General features: G+C 39.3%; 1 protein-coding gene across 2 annotated transcripts in view; it reads left to right on the forward strand.

Annotated features, from left to right (window-relative positions):
• Nucleotides 1-361: 361 nt before the first annotated feature.
• Nucleotides 362-25572, forward strand: part of DERA (deoxyribose-phosphate aldolase) — a 64246-nt gene continuing 39035 nt past the window's right edge. The window contains exons 1-6 of one of the 2 annotated variants that reach the window (XM_048934001.1): nucleotides 362-487; nucleotides 7398-7495; nucleotides 10263-10410; nucleotides 12077-12172; nucleotides 13464-13598; nucleotides 21457-21585. In XM_048934001.1, the coding sequence (XP_048789958.1) occupies nucleotides 457-487; nucleotides 7398-7495; nucleotides 10263-10410; nucleotides 12077-12172; nucleotides 13464-13598; nucleotides 21457-21585 (637 nt within the window). In that variant the 5' untranslated portion in view covers nucleotides 362-456. The remainder of the gene's footprint in view (nucleotides 488-7397; nucleotides 7496-10262; nucleotides 10411-12076; nucleotides 12173-13463; nucleotides 13599-21456; nucleotides 21586-25572) is intronic. The other variant, XM_048934002.1, reaches the window with a different exon arrangement.

Consider the following 25572-nt stretch of genomic DNA (forward strand, 5'->3'; position numbering starts at 1 on the left):
GGACTAGGTGGCCTTCAGAAGTCCCTTCCAACTCTGAGGATTCTATGATTTTTGCTGGTGTCACTAGAAGGCTGTACAAAGCAAGCATGTAGCGACCTTATTCTGTCAGCGTCAGGAGCCTGAAGAGCTCCTTGACCTCAGCAGCGTGGCGGCGGCCTGCGCTCCGTGCTGCCGTTCCCGGGGCGGGGCAGCGGGATGGCGTCCGCCCGCTCCTCTCCAAAAAGTCGAAGCGGCCATGTGGGTGCAGGGGCACCCGGTATCGCCACGTCCCCCCTTCGTGCCTTTGCTTTTCGCTCTCGCTTGTCGTGCCGGTGCCCGGGACTCCCCGGGACGGCTGTCTCCCTGGGGCAGAGCAGCCGACGCGAGCTCCGCTGCCGGCTCTGCTTCCTGCCGGCGCGGGGCGGGACCGGCGTTGCCTGCCTCTCCCCGCCCCGCTCGGGCCCGTGAGCGCGGGCCATGGCGGCTAGAAACGCGGGCACCGAGCTGGGTAAGGGTCGGCGGCCTGCGGGACGGGAACTTTGCGGGGCTCGGGCAGGGCCTTTTGCTCCGTACGAGGGCTGGAGAGCGGCGGGAGCCCGCTGCCGTGTCCACACGAGGCTAGGTGTTCCCACGGCCGCGTCTCGCTGCCGTGTCACATCGCCTCCAGCGTGCCGGCTCCTGGCCGAGCCAAACCTTTTGAGTGCGTTTCCTTCTCCCTTCCTTTCACCCAAACTGTTCAAAATGCTTCTCATTGCCTCACTTTTGATTTTTCATTTGCCGCCTATTCGCTGAAGCTTCTCCTGATATCTGCAGCCAGTCTTCGATGGCCGAGCCTTACCCAATGACCCATTCAGACGGGCTTTTCTGTGCCACTGCCTGTGTGGAACCTGTATTCTTGCTGCCGGGCTCGGCGAAGGAGAAGCAGCCTTCCCACTTCTCCACGCAGCCAAACACGAGTGCAGTGGTGGGCTACATTCAGGTGACCAGCCTCTTGAGTGGCCACTGTAAGGAGGGGTATGGCAGTTTGGTCCGTAGAGCAGCAGTACATTAAGTGTAGGAGATTCAGAAGTGATGTTATGGCAGAGGGAGAGCAGCAGGTCTCAGAGCACAGGAGGCACACAGCACTGTTACACTCTAGCATGAGGGCACACGCTTTCACAGAGTTAATACACAATGTAAAGGATTAGCCTGTGGACTACTTGAAGTTAACTGTTGTCATTCTGCGCAGTGACTGACATGTAGCTCTAAAAGTGAGCTGTCACATTGCCCTCTGATGTGCTTATCCTTGGGCTGCTTGCAGAAACAGGTGAGTTTGAACTGTAACCATCTGAACAGCATCTTTTTCTTTGCTGAAAAAAATGTGTTAATAATGTAGTAGCAAAACTTTTGTGTCTGTTACAAAAAGAAGCCAGCACAGGAGTTTGCACATGCGTTCCATCTATTGTAAGCTAGGCACATGTTCTACTTCTTACTGTAAATTTTTGCTTACAGTTGAGTTGCCATCTGTGCAGGAACTCAAGAAACTTGAATCAGTCCAGTTCTATCAAACAGTTGTCTTCCAACAGGTAGGATTACCTGTAAGGAAGGCAGTGCTGCCAAGTATAAAATCATTGATAGAGACAGGTAAGCTCATTAATGTTTGGCTGGAAAAGAAGTACGGAATGTGCGACTTACCAGCAAATTATAGCCTTTGTTTTTTGGACCCACCAAAACAATCTAAGTACATTCCAAACATTCTGAGTTAATCTTTCTCTTCCCACAAATGCCCAACCCCCCTGCCAGAGAGGTGGGGTTAACTTGTGCACAAGACTATGAACAGAAAGCGCAGTGGGGTGGATGTCTTCAGGGCTGTATGTGACTTGTGGCCTCTGCCAGTTGCAGCTAATTGAACTTAAACTGCCATTGCTCCCAGCTACTTGTTGCCATCCCTTCCCAGTGATTTTTAAATCAGCTACAGTCATAGAATTATAGGGGTTGGAAGGGAGCCTCTGGAAATCACCTAGTCCAACCTCTCTACAGTAAGTTGCAAGGAAAACATCCAGGTGTGACTTTAATATCTGCAGAGGAGACTGCACCCTCTCTCAATAGTCTCTTCCAGTGCTCTGTCACTGTCAAAGTAACGAAGTTCCTCCTCAATTTTTATGGAACTTCCTTTGTTCCAGTTTGTGCCTGTTGCCCCTAGTCCTGTCACTGCACACCACTGAAAAGAGCCTGGCCCCATCCACTTGACTCCTGTACTTTAGATATTTCTAAAGAGTGGTAAGATCCCCTCTGAGTCTTCTCCAGGCCAGTTACAGATCTCTTGGCCTTCCTTCATAAAGGACAGCAGAGGGCCAACAAGATGGCTGTGACCTGGAACGGCTGCCCTGTGAGGAGGGAGCTGGGCTGATTCAGCCTGGAGCAACACAGCTTTGGGCAGCTTGCCCATCCATACAAGGAGAGCATCAAAGAAATGGAGCCAGTCTCTTCATGACTGAGCATAGCTGGAGATCAAGGGAGAACAGAAATGAATAGAAACCTGAGAGGTTCAAATTGGATGCAAGGAAAAATTTCTTCATGCAGAGATGGTTAGGTGATGGGATAGGCTGCCCAAAGGTGCTGTGCAGTCCTTTTCTTTTAGGATTCTTAGACCCAACAGGATAAGGCCTTGATGACTGTCCTGAGCTGAGAGCTGTCTCTGCTTTGGGCATGAGGTTGGGTGAAAGACCAACTTAACCCAAGCCAACCCAAAGTCTTCTATTATTTGCATATATACTTACATGTATATATTCTTTTATTTTATTATATTCTTTTATATATATGTGTACATACATATATGTATGTGTATGTATGCATTCTGAATAATGAATAATTAATTACAGTTGTTTTGCAAAATGTGTTTTTGGACTCTTTAAAAGAAAATCCATCCGTGTTGCTCAACCTTCTAGTTGAGTGGCCAAAGATACATACATTATGTTTCTACTGATATTTTTAATTATATGTAGTTGATATTTCCGAGCCATTTGCATATGAGAGCTAGCCTGTGGTAAGTGGCATTTAGATAATGAAGTGTTGCATCCCTTTTCAAGACAGCGTAATTATGTTCTAATATATTAATAGCTGTTTTTATCAGTTACAGTGGCTCTGTTCCTTCACTGTTTCCTCTTTAACACTTTCTGAATCTGCTGGATGACTTTAATCATACTTGAAATAAAGACAGATATCTCAAAGATAACTAAGTCACTGGGCAGAATGACTGAACTGCTTCCACTGTTGGTGCAAAAGCAGAGTAGGCACAGCTCAGCAATGACATGGCTCCTCATTACACCTTTAATTTGTCTGTATTCAAGTAATGATGTCCTGCCTTACTCCATGGTCATACGGACCATATCAGGACAGCTGGACTATTGGGGTAAGGAGAAGTCTCTGCAGCAAGGGAAGGAGTGAGGGACTCAGAGCTGCAGGAAATCAAGCTCCAGTTCTTCTACAGCTCATAGAACAGCTGACATTCTGGGAAAAGGCTTATCAGTGGTTTTCAAAATGCTTTGGAGGGCACTGAGCTGTTTCATGTGACCAACACTCAACACTGTGTGATCTCACCAATGTCGCAATATAGTTGAACTTATTTCTAGTTGGGTTTATGCCTTGGTATGAATACTGATGACTTGCAGACTGAACTTCTCTCATATAAGGAGAACCCAATATGAAAACAAAATAAATCTATTGAAACAATCACTATGAGAAAATATTTACAGCTTCTGTGTAAAAAAAAAAAAAAAAAGAATTACCCTCAAGCCTGTAAACAGCTTACTTGGTAACATAGCTCTTCAACAAGATCTGATCCTGAAGTCTTTTCCTCAGCTACAAATGGCCAGCTGGATTCAGCCTGCATTCACTTGAGCATTTCATTTCTCCAGTAAATGTTCAGGACACAGTTTCATAATCGTTTCTCCAGAAATAATAGCTTTCATCACTCCATTTTATCATGTGTTCATGGTAAGGAGGAGCACACATGCTGTTTTTGGCACAGAGGAGGAAATAAACAGTTGGGGGGCAGCTTCTTATGGGGACAGAGCTGCTTTGAAATGCTTGTGAAACTACAGCCTCAGGCGTTTTTTAGCTTTCTGTTTCGCCATCTGAAGGGTAACATGTACACATTTTCTAAAATGCTGAGTCTTTTTTACGAGGCATGTGTTAGATATCTTAGATATTTATGTAATTATACTAATGAAGTGGTTTTATTTATTTTCTGAGGAACTGCTTGGTATTTTTGGATTCATGTTCTCGAAGGAAGGAGTTGAATTTCCTGTTAAGATTTTGAATATGATTTTTTCAAATGTCTTTAGAGGAAAAAGTAAACTTGAAGAGTGATTACAGAATATTGGCTAATTAGCTATAGTGTAACTGCTTTAATTACTCTTATCCCTGAAGCCACATGATTGTACAGATGACTAGCAGATGACTTATTTAAAAAAAAAAGAAAAAAAAAAAGACATGTTCACACTGCAAGGTTAATGAGCCTAATTAAATATAGTTTTCCTTAGCCAGATAGTAAATTATAAAGCTTGGGGGGGTGGAGGAGGGGCAGAATCCAAAGGCGGTCAGTTCTATTTGAAATAATGATTTTATTCTGCTTTTTTAATGAGAAAAAGAAGAATAAACTGGAGTTGTAAGTGATTTTCAGAGTGATGAATAGAGACACACATTTATTTAGTGAGACCTCACATGGCAGACTTAAAAGTCTATTTGGAGACAATTGTGGTGAGCTGTATTTGTTTTCACTTGCCCACTGCTTTAAATAATGGAGAAGTGGGCTTGAATGGAAGATCTGTGTCAGACAGAAGTCTCCATCTGCTGCTGCGCATTACCAGAACCTTTGTCCTTCTTTGCTATGCATTCTTTTTATTACATAATTAACCAAGAGCCTTTTGGTTCTGAATAGAATTTTTAAAATGAACCATAAGAATAAGCATATCAGGTTACTCATTCCATTAAAAGCAGCAATGGGTGAAGATTAGTTAGCAGAAGTAGTAGCTTATTTTACTTCCACTGTTCTTTCTTTTCTTTTCTCCTACTGACTGTGAATTTCTTTGATATTATTGCCTTTCCTACCCCTCAGAGCATTACCCTTAATTATTTCCTTTAATTCAATCTAGTGTGCAGTGCTCCATCTTCTGAACAGGTTATTCAAACTTTCTGAGAAGCTATGTCCAAAAGTCAGGTAGGGCCAGATACAGTAGAAGTATCTCTAGCAAGGTTCAGCATGAGATGTATCAGATAGAATCTTGATGTCTTCGTATTCTTCCAAACGCTTCTGCAGACAGCAGTAGTTTTTACAGATTAATAATTAAACCAGATTTCTTTGTTGTCTTCCAAAATGTAGAAATAATAGGTTATAGTAGAGCAAGTGAAACTTCTGGGTCCTTATTAGAGTGTTAGAAGCTGATTTCCTCATCTAAATTGGCGTCTTTAATTTTTATTGCATTTTTCCAAAGGAACTGAAAGATCACCATGTATGCAGTAGGGTTCAAAAGTTTTCAGGACAAATTGGATTACGACTAAATGGTTGCCCCTGTACACTTGGCACACAGTAGTAGAATCACTACACAGAATTTCTGTATCCATTATTTATTTGTTTGTTTGTTTATATTTTCCTTCTCAATGGCAAATATTGCCTATGGTAGCCCCATGGGAGATCTGTGCTCTCACCTAAGAGACCTGACCTTAAAGCAGCTGCAGAAGATGCAGCTTATATTTCAGCTGTCTGTGTTTATATGGTTTGCAGTTATTGACATTTAAAAAGTAGGAAAGATTTAGCTGTAAATATTGTAGCAATAGCTTTTCTCAGTTGCTTTCTACATGTCAGATTCATTTTTTATTTTTTAGATAATGTGACCTGTTGCGAGTGAAGAGAATTATTGAGGGTTTTTGTTAAACTGGTTTTCATCTTGACCTGCTGCTCCTTATATTATATGTAGTAAGACTATAGTAAAACTGTTGCTAGAAATCCTAAATTCCTTATGACTGTCTGGAATTCCTTTTGTTTGTTGTTTTTTTTTTAATTTATCTGCTTTGGACATTTTGACCCTGCAGATTCTACTTATGATATTAAATGTATGTAGTGATAGGAAAGTAATTAGCAAGGTGACTGACTGTGCTGAGAACAAGTCTTAGCTAAATCTCCTACAATTGTCTTGCTTATCTACTGAGTAATCTGTCCTAAATTGTTTTCTTCAGCATTATCTGTAGACTCGTTAGGAAACAAGGTTGCATTTACACATATTTTAATTGGTGCATTAGTCCTTCATTTTTGTGCGTTATTAAAACTAAAAAGTAGAAAGAAGGAGATTTAAAAGAATTATTTATGTTTGGGGTGCAAGAGATTTTGAAGATGTTCTGTTTTCTTTTATCTGTGTACTTCTCTGAGCAGGAGAATATGAGTCTGTGTTTATTAACATTCAAAATGAGACCTTTGATTTATCACACTAGGCAGAAATTTCAAGATGTGAGGGTGTGAACCATCAGTTCTTCTTTATCATTCGGTTACCCTTCATTAAGAGATTATCATTTTGTGGTGCTATTTTTGGACATTTTTATTATTTTTGTAAATGTTGAGTATCCACTTCTTTTTGGCTCTGGTTATTGTTTATCAGTACTGTAACTCATTGAAACTGCAACCCAGACCACCTGCAGTGGGCATCTAAAGAAATTCACAGATGGAAGATGTTTGCCCGAGTCCCCCATGGTGCTTGGCAAGGTGAGCACTTCTAAGGCAGGCAGGTACATATATACTTTCCATCAGATGTGCTGCCCAGGAATGTAGTTCTTTTGGAAACTTGCAGATTGTCCATCCCTCATAGCAAATTCATTAAAAGGAGCTCCAGGTGAAAAACAACCGATCTGTATTATTACACAAAAGCCTGTCTGGAGATTTTTGTGACCGTGTGGGATACAGTTCCTGCAATCAAAGATCCACGGACATACACATAAAATGCCATTGCATCCTTGTTGCAAGCAGACAAGGAATGGGCTGACTAAATATTGTGTTACTCTAGAATCAAGAACTAAATCAGCAAACAACAACAGAAGACTGCTTATCTTCAGCATGCATACTAAAATTCACAGGTCGGGACTGGAACACAGCATCTCTCACCAGCATTAAGCTAATTTAGTTCTAACAGCAAACAAGACATGCTGCGTGAAACATCCCCTGATTCAGTTCACAGTTCATGGTTCATCCCCTGACAGACGTTTATCGTAGTGTGGTATTTTGGACTGGTTAGAAGTGCGGAAGCCCCTGAAAGGATATGAAAGCACAATATGCTCTTTGGAGGACCAAAATAAATCTACAGCTTCTTCCTGAAGTCTCACACAGCACACTAAAAGAACACAGAAATAGATTAGAGACTTTTTTTTTCTTTTTTTTTCTCCCACATCAGAGCTTGGCTGGATCTCCAAAGTGTATGTGAATCCACCTGCAGTTGTAAGGCATGCAGAACAAATTCAGAAATGGCGGACTGTGAAAGGTAATTGGCAAGTAAGTGCTCTTTTTATGCATTCTGTTCCTGTATTTTTAAAGCAGTCACTCTCCCTCTCTAAGCTGAAATATTGAATTTTCCTCAAGATGCATGTAAACTTAAAAGATGTGCTTGTCCATGTCTTATTTTAATAATTTGTATTTGATGATGATGGGATGGAATAAGGTGACGCATTTATCCAAACAAGTTAAAAACCTTATAACTCATGAGTGGCAAAACCGCAAATGAATTTCAGTCATCTTTATTCATGAGTGGATTAAGTTGTATATTACTATCCCACCACATTTATTCTGTATCCTAGGCAGACTTCTCTGCACACAGCCTCCTTATTTTTTAATTTAAAGCTGTAAGATATGATCATGGTCCCTGTCAAGTTTGACCTACCTGGATGATTATTGCTTACTTAAACATTCCCAACAAGTGTGATTTTTTTGCTTAACTAGTTATTGCTGAAAACTCAAAAATCCTAACTGGATATGGTACTTGATGTGTGCTTCTGTGTGTACAGCTACAGAGCTGGGTGTAGGAATGCTATAGATAGGCACTTTGGCAGCATTGAGCAAGGACAAGGTCTGAGAAGTGCTGTGGAGCAGGCCCAGAGCTCTCAGTGAGCACTCTGCTGTAGGCTGTGAGTGGTGTTCAAAGGACAACTTGATTCCTGGTTCAGTGGGCAAAAAGTGTTGTTCCTTCTGTCTCCACACTGAACAAATGGCTTCCTTTCAGCAGTGACTGATAAACTGGAAGCAGGAGATAGGAGACAATAAAGGAGTAATCTTTATATTGCAACTTAATAGAATGAAGATGCAATCACTTATTTGTACTTAATTCTTCAAAAAAAATTTTTTTTCAAAGCAGTTGACATTCTGAGCTTAATGTGGCAGGCAGCTGTTCTGGGGTGGCCAAAGCTACCTTCATGATCAAAGTCTGAAGTATTATAGGATGAAAGTAGAAATTGGTTAGAAGCAAGCGGTCAAGCTTAGACTATCAGAGGCCAGTAACAGTTCATTACTCAGCTCAGTACCCCAAAAGCAGCTTTTGATGTAATGTTTGCTATAGTTTCAGAAAGGAGACACTCATTAACTAAGTGTGGAAGGTTTACAGGCTGGCCTGCCTCTTAAGATTTGCAGAGCAATACCTCCACGCAGAAACAAGTTTTGCCTCGTACGCTGACAAACAATGAAATAGAATGGAATGCTCAGGAAGAGATTGTCCTCGATATTGCTGTATAGACTCAAATGGCCTTCACTGCCATCTCACTCCTTGTTGAACAAGTGCTAAGCAAAAGATGTCTGTTTTTAGTGAAGCCATTGCTGCAAATGTGCGTTTGCTATAAGACCTCCAGCAAATATTTCAAAATAATGTTTCAAGTTCAATTTTTGCTCAACAACAAATCTTGAAAAATATTTGGATGTGGTTTTGTTCCATTCTCTAATCAATAAGTCTTTTAATGTTGTATAGCATTTTCCTCTGAAGACTACTCTAGCATTGTAATTTAGCTCTTAGTCTGTTGTTCTGTTTTTCTTATTTTGTTTTGTTTTTCAACTATTAATTACATATATCTTTTTAGTCCCAGATTCATACAAGTCAAAGAAACATTTGAAGTCTAGGCTCTTAATTTTAAAAAATTGTGCGTTATTAACTTCCACTGCTTCCATGTTTTATTTTCACTGAAGAGGCATGCATATGTGTTACCATATGAGGGCTGCTGAAAGTAATGCCTCCAAGTTTATTTTATTAGCACATGACATCAGAGGCGGATGTTGGTGGCACGGCAGTAGGGGTGACCCACTGTTGCTGTTGCCACTGCTGAAACACACCACCCACCACCTCACTGTGCTCACATTCACTGTTTGGTCTCCATAAACATTCAGCAAGCACTGATGAACCTTCATGTCAGTTGAACCTTCATGTATTGCATTACACTTTGTTGCTGTGTGGCAGAGGGGCAGTCTGACAGAATGGCATCCGATACAGAAGTGTGTGTGAAGCTAAGGTGTGGCATTGAATGCCTCCATGTGGAAAAAATGGCACCCACTGACATTCATCAGTGCTTGCTGAATGTTTATGGAGACCAAACAGTGAATGTGAGCACAGTGAGGTGGTGGGTGGTGTGTTTCAGCAGTGGCAACAGCAACAGTGGGTCACCTGTATTGGTGCAGATTTTTATGAGCACAACGTGCAGGATATTGTTCATCACTGCAAAAATGCAGTGCTAATAGTGGTTGAGAAGTATTTTGAAATATAGTGAGAATTATAGCGAGTTATTGTTCTTTTTGTATTTGTTGTTGTTTCCCTGGATATAAATAGAAGGCATTAGTTTTGGAGTGACCCATGTACAAATTGCTGACATGTACATTCATATGTTTATTTACAATTGTAAATCTGTGGGCCTTTTCAAGCATAACTTAATGGGTTTTTTATTTTTATTTTATTTTATTTTTTCTGAGTACAAATGCTTGTCTGGTTCTTAGTCCTGTTTGGTACTTAGCCTCTGCTACAAAAAATGGAGTTGAGCCTTTGATTCTGAAACAGATGACTTTTGATTCCAAAGCCCTTCCGTCCTGTCAGATATTACTTAAGATGTGAACAAATTTCCGCCATCCTTGTCTGTCATAAACCATTCTTTTTGTATCCTCCATATATATGGCATACTTTTCCTAATTCTTAGAGTGAGAACCAGGCTTTGGATTCCTGTTTCTAAGTCAGTTTGGCTTTGGAAGCATGAGCTTTCTTCCTTTCTTATTCCTTTCTTCACTCCCTTTGCAGGCTGCTTGGCTGTTGAAAGCTGTCACCTGCATAGACCTTACCACTCTGTCTGGTGATGATACTCCTTCAAATGTTCACAGACTGTGTTTTAAAGCTAAGCATCCCATCAGAGAGGATCTACTGAAAGCCATGGATATGCATGACAAAGGTTTGATTGTTTTTGTTCTGTTAAGTTTGTAGAGAAAATGTCTGTGTTTCCTCAGTATTTTTTTTAGTTTTCAGAAAGGTGTACAAATGACCTGTTCTATTATGGAAACAGTTGTGGCAGACAGTGCTGCTGAACTAATAGTTGTGAGAGAATTAGGCACTACTTGGTCTTATTCAAAGAAACTGCCTTAAATGCATAATACTTATTCTTTGAGTTAATACAGTAATGTGAAAAGGATAAGTCCATTCACAGTTTGGAAACCAAACTAAGGCATGGACTCAGGTAAACACTGTAAGTTACGGTACATAATGTACAAATTTGATACAGAAACCATAAGTGTGTAACTTCAGTGTATCTTTTAATAACAGTGCATTAAGGTGAAACAAATTAATCTGCTGATGTCCTTTCTGAATTGCAGAAGTGGGAGATTTCATGCTTAGCTGATTCTGCTCTGCGTTACTCTTTAAGGACCCCTCCAACCTAAGCCATTCTATAATTCTGTGATACTCAAGAGTCTGTCACTTTACTTGTCAGAAAATAGGTATTACACATGTGTAAGCACGTTATTTCTCCTTCAGAAAACATTATCTGTTACTTGCTTGTTTGAGTAATTATGATAGATGACATCTTTGCAGCCCAGTCTGCTTTAAGGAATAATTCCTCTAGAACGTGGTTATGTGTGAAGCACATATAGCCCGTATACTTACAAAGTTCTCAGCTAAGCCAACAGAGTTGGAGGGGAAGCAGACAGCCCTTATCAACTGGTGGTAAAGCATTGACAACAAGTTGACATTACTGAAGCAGGCTCCATCTGAAGTTCAGATTTTATACCTGAGACTGAACCTGATAAAACTTCAGAGCAGACTGAGACTCTCAATATAAAACTTCTTTATCAGTGCAACACCTCTGAATTTTTCTAGATGTGATCACTGGTGTGCCAGTGAGTATTTGGCTTCTGTCCTAGCACATTGGCCTTAGAATCATCTAACAAAAAGAAAAAACTCAGTGACATGTGCAACATGCTTGCACTATCAAAAAAATTCAGTAGTTTTATGCAGGCTTTCATCCACTAATTGAAGTTATATGATGTAAAACCAAGGAGGAAGTTCAGTTCTCTAGTTTCTAGGCATACATGTGAAATAACAAAGCTTGGTCTTTTTTTTCACTAAACTTAGATTTATGGACTTTTCAGGTGGTTGAAAGATTAAATATGAGAGCAATTATCTGAGACAGAGAGAACAGCATTTTAACTAGAAAAGCAGTAGAAATGCATTAACATAAAGACTGCTCTGTTGCTGCTGGGCTCAGCCTTGCTCAACAGGTAAGGACAGAGCTTGGCAGCAGTTTTTCACACAATATGCTGCTGACTAAGCATGCCTTAAATGTATGTCATTAAACAGGGAATCTGTTGGTAAAAAAAAAAACACTGAGAGGTGCTTTAACTCCTGATAATGCTAGTTTGTTCCCAGGCACAGGTAGAGAACTATGAGGGAGATAAAAATATGGAGAAGCGCTTACATGAATATCCCTGTTGTATGTCCTTAAGGTTCTTGTGAGAATACAAAAGTGGGAGAGAGGTGCAAATAGCATACCTGTGTTTGTTATATGGTGTGCACTAGAGAAGTGCAAATCTGCATATGAAAAAAATGAATTGCGTCTCTTGCAGGTATTACTGTTGCAGCAGTTTGTGTATATCCTGCAAGAGTCACTGATGCTGTTAACACCCTGAAGGCTGCTGGTTGTAGTATACCAGTAGCTTCAGGTAAGTGTTTTGTTAAAATAATCAATTATATCTTTTGATAGATGTATAGTTGTGTAGCAGTATTATCTACATGTGTAAAATATGTAGAAAAATCTGGAAGTTGAGATTTGCTTTTGTTTCTGAGTAAGGTGAAAAGATAGCAGGTGGAAGGAAGGGAATTGTGGGGAGGATTTGCTTATGTTTTTTGTGGTCATTTGTGTTGTTTCAACTTCATGCTTATCAGGAATGCCAAGTCTGTTATCTGGAAGCTCAGCTGGGAGGTTCTTAATGTATACAAAGCTGTTTCCTTCAAATGAGTAGAAGTTGATTGAGATAGTGTACCTGACAAAGAATCAGTAGACAAGCAGTAGATTACTCTAATACATATCTTGGGTTTTCTGGTTTGTGATTTTTTTGTTGTTGCTGTGTTGTTTTTTTTCTCATCATCAGTTTTTTGGCTTCTAAGTATGGTCCTATGGGCTGAAATCATTGAAGATTCGTGCAGAGGCAAGGGTTATTGCAGGCTGAGCAGTCTGCAAGTTCAGGACTTGTACTCATAAATTTCATAGTGCCAGTTCTTTTCTAGTCACCACATGGTAAACAAGTTCTGAATCTACTATAAGCAAAAAGTAGGATCACAGAATTATGTGGTTTGGATGGGAGCTCTGGATGTCATTTTGTCAAACTGTTCAAAGCAAGGGCTAACTTTGAAGTTAGATCAGGTGTTTTATGCCAACATCCGTGTTCTCTGGATTTTCTTTTCATTTCTTTATTTTTGTGTAAGGAAAAAAAAAAATGCTGCCTGCATTTATGTCATGGAGAATCTCTGACAAAGCCATTACTATTTCTATTTCCAAAGTTACTTTAGGTTTTGTACTTAAACATCATATAGGAAATTATAAGTAGACCTCATTAAAAAGCTTTTGCTTTAATGTGATTTAGTTATTTAATGTATTACTGGGACTTAACTCAAAAAACTCCTTAAAAGAACTGGGGAGAATTCTAAGATTATTTGTTGTTTCACATACGAGTTCACTCCTTCTTTATTCAGTTCTATAGATACTGTTCTTTTGTAGAATGTTTTGGAGAAATTTATGTCTTATGGAAGAGACCTTTTCATAAGAAGCAGTTAGTATCTGCTGGATGGAGGGTAGGATCAAGTGCCTTCAGGTTTTTGATTTGTGATAGGGATTTAAAAAGAAAAAAAATCAATGGCTTTCAAATTCTTTGGTGTATTAGAAGTACTCACAATTTTATGTTCAATTTATAAACCAAACTTTCTCCCCCCTACCTCCATTTCCATCCTTGTTAGTGGCTGCTGGGTTTCCATCTGGACAAACTCCTCTAGAAACAAAACTGGCTGAAATAAAGCTGGCTGTGCAGTATGGTGCTAGAGAGATTGACATCGTCATTAGCAGGAGCCTGGTGCTCAGTGGCCAGTGGGAAGGTAAGGAAGCTAAACCTATGTAAGTGCTAGTGCACATGCTAGTTCTGTCTCTTCCCCCCCAGTTTCTACATTACTAGTCCTTAAAGAATTTGATCCTTCCCCGGAGACTTTCTGATCATCTGGGACACTGAACTAAATCAAAATAATTTTACTAAAGCATGACAAATTATCAAATTTCTTAAAAAGAATGCTGTTACAGGTTGGGAATTCAGAATTGCTTTATGCTTTAAAGAGTGGGTCTGTTGTTTCTATATTTTTGAGCATTTTCCATACAGAATTAAAAAACAGCAAGTAAAACGGAGGAGAAATGAATGCTGACAATCTTTGAAGAGTTTTGTTAAATCCCCCAGGGGGCTGCTAATGTAAATGATATCTTATTAAATACACATTTCAGTTCTTGACAAAAATGTGTATTTTCGTTGTTTTCTTTTTTAAAGTTGAGGGTACAAATTGACTGTTCATATTATTTTTGATGTTCCTGTGCCTGTAACCTGCAACTAATTGGTAAGAACAATAATGCTGAAGATGGTTTTTGCTCTAATTGCCTCCTTAATGTACTGTGAACGGTTCACCTTAAGCGCTGACAATGCTCCTACAACTAATCTCAGCGTGAAGGTAAACACATCATTGTCTTGCAGTGAATTTTCCATTTAATTGTATAATGCAGTACTGTAATAGCTTGTGTGATTGGAAGACTCTATAAAAACACTGGTACCTGGTTTTGGTTAAGGAAGTAGAGACATCGCAGTAACAGATCATGTTTTCTGATTTTGGGCTTCTTTCAGTTATCATGTAGAATTGAATTTGAAAAACTAACAAACAAAACACCTGGAGTTTGTGCATCTGTTTCTTCAAGACTCATATCTTGTTTGCCATTTGGTCTTACATCTTGACCTCTTCATCTCCATTCCTTTACCTTGAAATAAATGCATGTTTACAAATGTGTGGCTTCTTGAAGGCAGATGCTGTAGCCATTTGTTTCTGTCTTAAGTGATTCAGATACAGCCTCTGAAACTGATGGAAGATGGAGACTAGGAGACTGAGAATGATGGTTCAAATTCTGTTAGCCAACATTAAGATTGTATGCACATTTTCCTATGCCATGCTTGTGACTTGTAACAAGCCTTATGTACAGTTAGGAAGCATGTTGCTCCTCAAGTGGAGATATTTAACAGGTCTTGGATACAAAATGACCTAAGTCCAGTGGTCTTTCTCCAGCACTTAGAGAGAGGGAAAAAAAAGTCCATCACACTGAACTTAGAAAGCAGCTTGAATTTGTGTCTAAAAACGTCTGTTGCTGTCTTACGAAAATTTTTGACTTAACCATTCTTACTGTGCTTCAGACTTCATGGTACATTGCTGTTCGATGCAAGTTGCACAGAGCAGAGATCAGGAAGTTAGGGCATGCAGGCAGTTACAAGTGCAAGCTCTAGATTATACAGCCCAATATTATGAGAAGAATTGAGGAGAAGCACAGTTCGATTCAGAGAGAGAGTTTTTACCAGTGACTGAAATGAATTGGACATACACTGTCAGATTTTTCCTGTATGGGAAGTGAACTGTTTCTGGTGATCGTAAGTCACAGGGAAGGAGGACATGGACATAAGAATGGTGGATCTAGTATAAAGCTATCAGTTTACTAAACAAATAAGATTGATATTTGATTTGATATTTATAGTCTTCTATCTACAGCCAAGGTCAGGACAAGCTCAAAAGGCATCCGTATCTTTTACTGAGGGTAGCTTCTTTGGCTGCCTTGCAGTTATGATAGAAACTCTTTATATTTAAAACCCAAGTATATTTTTATGATTATTTTGTTATGTTGTTATTCTTTGAGATCTCGGATACTACTGACAAATAAATATGGACCTTTGGAGTACTTTTGTCTTAACTGCTTGTGTATTTCTAGCTTCATATATTTTCAGTCTGTTCCATAGTTGGGGTCACTGTGATGGAGTAGTATTGCTCTGTGGTTTGTTTCAGAAGCTTGTACTGTTAATGAGTATTTTATAGCTTGAGTGTCCAACGTTTTGGGTTGCCTGGACTGCAGTAAGGGAAGAAGTCTTGAGCCATGCATACATAGGCTGCTCCAAAAGTAATGCCTCCCATTTATTTTCATGGAAACTGCAACAGATACAATGAGCACAGTAACTCTATGAAAGTCACAGTTTGATAGAACAAATTCTCAGCTACAAAATACTATTTTTCAACAGAATCACCAGTGTTAGCTATGCATTTTTGCCAATGATGAACAAGAGTCTGCACATCATGCTCATCAAAGTGACCCACTGTTGCTGTTGCCACCTGCCACCTCACTGTGCTCACATCCACTATTTTGTCTCTGTAAATGTTCAGCAAGCATTGATGATTGTCAGTGGGTGCAACTTTTTCTGCGGGGAAGAATTCAGTGACATGCCTTTACTTTATACACTCTTCCACGTCAGATGCCATTTTGTCAGACTACCCCTCCACTGACATCTGTCACATGGGAACAAAACATAATGGAGCATTTGTGGGAAGGTTGAACCTCTACTGCCATGCTGCCAACATCCATTTCTGATGGCGCGTATCAATAAAGTAGGAGGCATTACTTTTGGAGCAGCCCTCCTAAAATATAGTTAATGCATATAAGTAACAAAACTTACTTTAATTGTCCGTATTTTTATTAAAACCTTAAAAAAAAAAAAAAGGCTACAAAACCATAAAACTAGTGGGATATTTGACCCTGCTTTTGTGAAGCTTATCAGTCTGGTTTGATGTTAGTGGTTGCCATTCTGCGTGAGGTCTCAAGCTGCTCATCAGAGAATTTTTGATGAAATTCTCCTGAATGGAAAACATGCACAGCTGCATATTTTGCACTCTTCACAGGACCATGTTTAGCCAGTGTATCCAAATGCATGCAATTATTTGCCATAACTTGAGCTAGCACTGCACTGTGCCCTATCCTTCCACTGGTTTCAGCTGAAACAGCTCTAACAGAGCTACAATATTTGGTTGTTGTCGAGGGATGAATGCGTTCCCTGGGCTGGGCTCAGGACTGAGCCACTGTCATGATGGCACAGGGCAGGGGGCAGGCTGCATTTTGAGCAGATTCTTAGTATTATTGAGACACTTTATGTCACTCAAAATATATTTTCTAGATCTGATCTTTATGAGGTAATTGTAATGAGGTTTGTAATAGTGCTGAACGTGAAAGCAGCTTTATTGGGCAGCTAATTCAGGTTGGAAAAGAATCTTAAATGTTTATGAGCTTATATATACGTACCTTTTACAAGCAATTTGCTTTTGGAGCAATAATACTTTACAATAGTTTACTAAACCATTGTCTTGTATTACTTAAGGAAGTATAAATTAAGCTTAAAAATCAGAATTTAGATTATGTCTTTAACCACAGCATGTGAAGCCTGCGGGTAAAGTGTGTTGAAGCTGACCAACAAATTTCTGAAAGAAGCTGGATATATTCTCCATAAGTATCATGGTTTGCTCTACCTTCTGAAACTATCTGAGGTTTGATAAAATTACTTTTAGTTTCACAGCTTTTAGCAAACACTGGTTATACCACCAATGTCAGTGGCTTCCAAATACTTGACAACCACTAATAATGGTTGATTATCATTTGCTCTATGTCAGTTGAAGTTTCCTGTAAAAAAAAAAAAAAAAAAAAAAAAAAAAAAAAAAGGGTGCAAAAATAGATTAGCCTAAGAAGTTAGAGCGTGGCTGCATCCATGAAATGCATTGCTGTAACCTCATTATGAAAGCTGCCTTTCAATCCTTGCTAATAAGTATTCAGTTATGAGTGCAAAGTCTTTTTTCAGTAATTGGGCCCCCCCTCTTATAAGCTGCAGAGATAATATACATATTATCTGTTCTGCAGACTTGAACAAGACTCTACATGTTGTTTGAAAATATTTTATTGGAATTTTCCATTTTCTAGATTTGCAAGCTGACTTGGGACTGTAAAGTCTGCATAATTTCTTTCTTATACTGTCAGCAGCAGCTCAGACTCCTGAAGCCAAATTCTGTTCTCAGTTTCATGTGAATCACTGGAGCCTGGAGTTGCACATATGTGGCTGAGAGCAGAACTGATAGAGTCGTGTTGTGCTGATAGCCTCGTGCTTGTCATTTTGTTAACAAACCTGCCATTAATGTGCAAGACAGAAGGCATTCCAGCTCATTTTCCAATTTCCTAACATGATTACCTTGATCTTTTGGTCTAACAGAAATTGAAACATCATCCCTTCTCATCTCAGTTTCTACCCTTAACATCAGTCAATGTGAATGACTAGTTGAAAACAGTGAATAAACTGAATTTAAAGAAAAAAAAAAAAAGTGTTTTTATCACATTTTTTTAGAAGAGCAGTTTCATAAAAATTAAGCTGTTTTTATTCTTCCTTTAACATTTTCATATCCTGTGTAAGAGACGTATTATTCCCTTCATTTGATTTTAAGACAAATGTATTGGACCAAATCAAAATGCCATATAGACAATCTAGGGCAGATCATAGCCAGTATTAATTGATAGGGATGCTTGCTTGAGAGACATGAAGGGAAAGGCACATTTTCTCTGGTGTATTTAATAATAGCTAAATACAATGTAATGTTTGTACTGAATATTTGGAAATTCAGTAAAGCTTAAAAAAAAATCGTCACCATCCAGCACTTATATTTTATAACTGTGCAATTATTATATATAGATATATCTATGTATCTATATAGAAATATATAGAAAATATTGCTATAAAGGATTTTTTCTCTCCTTTAAAATCTGATCTTTTCTGACCTATATATGCATACAATAAAAGCGTATTTGAAGCTCATAAAAATAGTAAGGGATGTTAAATAAATGGGAGCAAAGTAGAATATAATTCTTGTATCACACTCATTTTAACTGCTTAATCAGCAGAGGTACTACAGACTGCAGCAGTGAGCATCTGGGTGTAAATATAATCTATATAGTACCGCTAGCTTTGATTCTGGTTTTGTTTGTTTTCTTTGTGTGTGTTTTTTCCTGATTTAATATGTGTAGTGTTAGTGCTGTATTTGAGATGCTACACAGTATTGGCCATTTGCTTTGAGTGCTCTTCATTATTATTTCCACTGTTTTTAAGAGTCAGAAGAAGAATCTCTTGCAAGCTTTTCGTGGTGGTTTTAGCTCATAGCTGAGAATATGCCTCTGGAGTTTCCTGTGTTGGAGATTTTCCTAAATGCATTTTGCCACTTCTGCTACCCAGAGCAGCCCCATCTGCTCTGCCAGCTACTACTAGTGTTCTGCAGAGGTCAGAAGTATGCCAAGAGCCATGGTGTCCAGCTCTGCTCCCGTCACTAAAGAGCTTGAGAGAACCAGGTAGCTACAAGATTGAAATTTGGCAGCACAACCTGTCTTAAAAATGGCCCTGGACTTCTTGAAAAAGTGACTGTATATTCAAGTGCGATCGCTCTTCAGTCTTTTGAGAGGAAGTTTTGAGTTGATCGAGTAATTTCTCTTTTTATTTAAATCTGATTGAGTACCCTTTTTATTTTTGAGAGCAATAGGAGTTCATGCATTGTTTCTGAAACAAAGCAGTGCCTGCTTGACCTGGGACTAAGGTGTTCAGTCTCAGGTGCTCTGGTTAATTTTCTCTTTCCCAGAGATAGTTGCGTTTCTATTCGTACTTTTACTGTAGGGCTGAGAATATCCTGTGAGTGCCAAATACTCAATGCAATAATTGATCTGTGAATAGAGTGTGAATAAAAGAAGAGTATTTATTACCTCCACACCTGCCCCATTAACACATGCCTACTGTTCCACCACCTCAAGTAACCTGACAGACACAGATGATTGAAGATCTTCAGTTGTTCCTGTCTGTGGGTTGATGCATGCTGTCAGATAGAGAGACAATTCAAATGATCTTGGCACTAATTGCTTATAAATGCACTTTCCAACAATAGGGAGAGTGCTGTAGCTGCAGAACTAACTTCGGAGAACAACACAGTTACAGAAATAAAATTTCTTTTCATGGAATCCAAACTAAATGTACATTTTGTTGATTTTGTTTTGACATTTTTGGCAGTGTATCTTAAAGGTAGAGAAAACTCGAGTCTTTTCTTGTTGTTACCGAAACTAGAACATGAAAGCTGCTTTTTCTGGCTTTCCAAAGGCTTCAGGAAAGACTCACACCACAAAAAGAAACTGCGTTTGGATTTAACACGAGTAGCATTATCAAATGCACAAGAAAATAGCACAGGTGCTTTGTATTTCCTATTTTTTTTTTGAGTCTTGATTTGATGTAGAAGGTTTTTGGAGTATCATCAATTGATCAATAAAACATGTTAGACTGCATGCTAGTACTGATTAATTCACACCTTTGGTACACAGTAAGAAACAAGGTGAAGCCTGGTGTCTATAAAGGGACTTGCTAAGTACGTTAGCCAGTTGTCTGCTAATGTGTGTAGTATGTCTCTGAGGACCACCGCAGTGATCCCAGCCCCAGCAGCCTGGTAAACCCACAGCATCAGTAGGACTTGGCAACATGGCAGGTAAAGGAGGTGTCCAGCTGGAGAGCCTTCTTTGGGACTTGTGTGGGGACTGAGACAGTATGCTGAAAAAGATAATCCTGGACTTTAGGAAAATTTGTTAAAGCTGGTGTTTTTTCGTCTTCTATAAATGAACTTTTTCATTATATGTGCTTAAAGATGAAGTATAGTTTCTGAAAAGGACTCTTATAAAAGATACTATTTGCTTATTTTGCCTTTTTTTTTTTCCTTCAAATTCAGATTCCAGAAATGTTTGCAGCACACTGTAAGAGCTGCTTTTCTCCCTGCCACTAGTTTAGATGAGCCTTAATCATCCCCAAGTGGCCAGACTGTAGCAGCTATATTTCCACAACTTCTCACTCTTTTAATCTCTGGAAGTTTAATATTTGGGGGTGGGGGGTAGGGGGGGGGGGAGGGGGGAGAAAGGGATGGGACTGCTGAATTTTGCCAAAAAGGGGTGGGACATTTTCTTTGTGCTCCCATTTCCTGTCCAGGTCTGCAAGTTCTGCCTTTTTTTTTAAGGAACTCAGTAGGCCTGAGTCCTCAGTAACTCCCTGAGGGGAGTTCACAGATGCAGATCCATGCAGAGCTGTTGAGCCATGAAGGTGCTACCTTGGACCTCAGGCTTTCCTCACCAGGGGTGTTAGCAGCCTGTGTTGATGAGGCTGCGTGTTTTCAGGAAACTCATGTTTTCACAAAACTTAGGATGGAATTTAAATACCTAAACACAGGCATCTAGCTCCTAATTGGCCTTCCTGAGACTGCCCTATGGAACTGGGGGTAGGATGGGCCCTAATAGATATGAGGTGCCTCCAGGAGTAGCAGTTGGAGGCCAAGAAAAAGATGTCAGGGAACCACAAGTGACACCAAGATCTGTAATTAGACAACTTGGCTACACCTCTGTTTTCTCAAAGGCTGAGCCCTGCAAAGATGGCTGTAGGGAACAGGGAGTGTGGTGACATGATGTGCAAGGGGAAACATAACTGTGCCTGAGTACTAATTCAATTTATTACCAAATCTATTGCTTAAAAAGCTGTTTTAAAATCAATTTTGTACATCATAGTGGGGTTTTTTTTTGCTCCTGATGTATTCATGAGTGTTTGGCATACTGTGCACATTAGTAGTTTTGAGAGAAGCGACATTAATAGCTATTAAGTTCAGTCTGAAATTGTGTGGCATTGTTAATTACCTCCAGTCATGTAATTTATTGAACTTACAAAACTTAAGTTCTTGAGTGCTATGACTAATTATAAGATTGGAAATTAATCCAGAAGTGGAAATTACAGCCATACTTGAAAATGTCTCTCAGCCAACTTTGATCATTTTCAAATGCTTTTATCCACAGGTCTGTATGAGGAGATCCGCCAGTGCCGTGAGGCCTGTGGAGAAGCTCACATGAAAACAATCCTAGCAACAGGTGAACTGGGGTCCCTTGCTAATGTCTACAAAGCCAGTATGATTGCTATGATGGCAGGTAAATATAAGGCTTCTTCTTTTTAAGCTAAGAATGTCTTTACTATATTATTCATGAAGCGTAAAAAATTCTCATTGTGAAAGTTTAGTTTTGCCTATAGTAGGCAAAAATTGTTATACAGCAATTACTGAAGTTGCAGGTGTAGTAATGAAGTGTCATTTGTTTTGTATAATCTACAAAAAGGTACAAAATGTTAAATAACACTTAGAAATGCTAAGCAACAGGATTTGTAGGAAAAATTTGTCTTCAAGTGTCTGATCTTTGGTATTTTTGATAAGGGCACATACATTTGGGGCTGATAGACGTTATCCACATAGTGTCAGTGAGTGTACAGAGGTAGTGTGAGCAGGTGCGTTGTGAGCCTGTTATAAATGTAGATGGGCAGATCTCTTCCTTGAGATGATTTATGCTGACTACAACTGTTTTTGGTTTGTGATCATTCCTAATCACCTCTACAGGAGTGTGGTTTGAGTAATCCAACTATGCTGGGGATTCATCAAGAGGAAGAGCATCAATGATGCAGCAGGTGCTGGAATGCTCTCAATTATAACTGGTTTTAAGTGGCACTCTCAAAAGTGGGACAGTTAATACTGACAGTTAAATGATGTTCAGTTTTGCCTACTTCAAACAGGACTTCAGGGCTGTGGTTTAATACAATCTTTATGATGCAGAATGTTCTTTGTTCTCTGTTCTAAACATCTGCTTCTTCCACCATTCTTGAAGGAAGGCACCTCTCTATTGGCAGAGGGAAATGTAAAGATATCCCAAAAACCACTGTTAGTCTATATTCTAACTAAATTTTGGGTCATTTTTGTCGATTTTTTTTTCCTACTATAAGCTCTTCAGACCTGGAATTTCTTATATTAGGGGAAGAAAAGGTCATTTGAGTGTCTTGTCTGTATTTAAATAAATATTCAACTTGCAGCTGGCCTCCTTGTCTTTTTACACAGGGCTGTGCTTATCTTAGATGGAATGAGAGGCTTTTATGTTTTTTGCTTGCTCAGCTACAAAGTCAATTAGTATCATTAAGTACACAGTACAGTATTATGCTAGTAAATATTGTTTTTAATTAGAAGAGGTACAAGAAATACATTTCCTGTCATTTATACCATTATAATTATAATCTTTTTTTAAAATTTATTTTAGAAATTCAGATTGTAAGGCATTAGAACATTTTCAGGTTTTTTGCTGGTGTAGTTTTTTTGAAATACAGCAGATGGCTCTATTGTTAATGATTTTTCTTGCATGGTTATTCATTTTATGAGATACCTATCCATACGAGTATGTGCAGTAATTCCCTTATTTCAGTCTCTTGCTTTTTCTTTGTGGGTAAGTATAAAAATAAGAATGTACATACATGCATTGAAGGCCAAATTTTCAAACTGCGACTTGTCAGAGTAGCTGAGAACCTCAAATTCCAGATATTTGTTTGATTTGCATACTTGTAATATTTTGGGGTAAAGAAACTTGGCATGGTAGGTTTAAGCTCTTGCTTTTGTGACCATATGTTTTTACAACTGGTGCTCTGATTTAAGTGAAAGAAAGAAATGAAGGTTTAGCTGATCTTGTGGATATGCCGGATCCTAGGGATTTTTATTTGAAATAAATGTGAAAAAGCAGCACCTCTGATAAACCTGATGCTAGTGATTAATTACATGAGAGGAAATGAGTTACACGGTATATTGGATTTGATTGCAAAACTGGATTTAGAAGTTTTTTCTGCCTCTGGCCACTTGTTCTTGTCCTTGAACCAAAATTTGCTTCTCCTTTAGCTATGTTGTTAGAAGTGCTCTGTAGAACTGAGTTATCAAAATTGATAGCTGAAAACTACTTCAGAAGGGGATAACTAGTTTTGGGGTTTTTTTTGATTGATCATGTTTTGGTTTATTTTCTTTTAAAACTGTCACCACCTTAGGAACCTAGATTACTGCCTTGCCTTTACAACTTGCAGTTGTATTGGTGCAAGCGAGTATGTGGCATATAGTCCTTAACCTGCTTTCACTGTGCAGTGCATAATGCAAGTCTATCATGTAGGGAGTACAAAATCATAGCCTTATGTATGGTCACATTTCTGTTGTTGAGCATACATGCTCACACATAGGTCCTGAAGCACTGAGCTGTTACAGCATGTTTTAAAGTACATGTATGTACCTTGCTCCAAATGTAATGCCTCCTATTTGTTTCCAGGGAAACTACAACAGATACAAAGAGCATGATAACACTATTTGATAGAGCAAAGTCTCAGCTACAAAGCAGTATTTTTCAACATTGTTGCTACCATTAGGTATGCATTTTCACCAGCGATAAACAAGCCTGCATGCCTTACTCTATAAAAATCTGCACCAGCAAAAGGTGATCCAGTGTTGCTGTCACCACTACTGATGTGCACCACCCACCACTTAACTGTGCTCACATCCAGTGTTTCATCTCCAGAAACATCCAGCAAATGTTGATGAATTGTCCGTGGGTGCCATTTTTTTAGCATGGAGGAATTCGGTGACACCCGTTTGCTTCATGCGCACTTCTATATCAGACGCCATTTTGTCAGGCTGCCCCTCCTGCTGTCATTTGTCAAACAGCAACAAAATATAACTGAATATTGTCAGGAAGATTCAACCTGTATTGCTGTACCACCAATACCACCTTTGACATTGTAGGCCAGCATAATAAAATAGCAGACGTTACTTCAGAGCAGCCCTCCTATTTCCCATCTGTTTCATTTGTGAGACGCAGAAGACTGGAGACAAAAGAGTGTCACAGTGTGGATCTAGCAATAGCCACATGATTGAAAAGCTTGCCTGGGATGTCTGGCACCTGGGCTCACTGACAGGTCTCCAACACAAAGGTGAGTTTTATTTGTGTTTGCCATTAAGGGTCTCAAGCCCTCTTTATAAAATTACTCTGCTTTTCACAAAGCAATTATCTGAGCAGCGAATGCCATGCAGATGACTCCTCTCCCCAGTACCTTTCCAAAATTTCTGTATAGTCATCCTTGTGCTGATGTGTGCACAAGGAGTGATTGATGTGTGCTGGGAGGAACAAGTTCCATTCAGTCTGATTCAGCTTCCAAGTAGGGGGGTCAGCTGCACGAATGACTGACTTGAAAAGGCATGCCAAAACATCAAGTAGTGTGAGAAGTGTGCACCTCCACATTGGCTGGAATTTTAAAATAATACTAAGAGCCACATTCAGGCTGGAGTGGTGTGTCTGTGCACTTCTATATTCAGAAGTGTTTGCTTTGACCATGTCTGTAGGCAAGCAACTGTGCTCTGGAGCACAGTTTTCATCCAAGAAAGAGGCTGAGCCCAACAGGACGTGCAGCTCCCAGCAGTGCACTGGAGGCCAGGGACAGCTTTAGAAACAAAAGTACAACATTCTTGTTGGGGAGAAGGGTGTCTTCACAGTGAATTTGATAATAATTAGCCTCATATGAAGGAAATACAATAATTTGTGTCTTTTTTGGCTCATTCTGTGTCTGAAACCGTATCTCTCCTAAGTAACGTCTATTTTTTTCTTCCTTCTCTAGCACACTACATAGAGAAAAAGACATCAGAATGGAAATAGGCAACTAGTTCTTAAAGTCTTTTAAGTCACCCTTTTACATATTTGACTGACATGCTAAAAATTATTCTGGAATATTTAAGTATCTATTTCTGAGTGCTGTTCTGAAAGAGGCTGACAGCCCTCTAAGGACAGTGAGTCAGCTAGCAAGAATAATTCTTGCAGTGCTGAGGAGATAATGGAGAAGGTAAGGAGTGCACAGCACTGGATCAGTGTCACTACCAAAGAAGTACGTTGTTTTCAGAAAGCTGAGATAAAGTCTCAGACAAACAGGGAATTTTTGTTCATAGTTTGTACTGTCCACTGCCATTTTTTGGGCTTCTTAAAATCTTTATGTTAGGTTTGAATGCATGAGCTTCCCAAGGGCAGCTGACTGCATCTTTAATTCCACCAGAAAGTTTACAAATGCTGAGCAGAGCAAACAAA

Source organism: Lagopus muta, chromosome 1 (genome assembly GCF_023343835.1).
Source record: "Lagopus muta isolate bLagMut1 chromosome 1, bLagMut1 primary, whole genome shotgun sequence".
NCBI lineage: Eukaryota > Metazoa > Chordata > Aves > Galliformes > Phasianidae > Lagopus > Lagopus muta.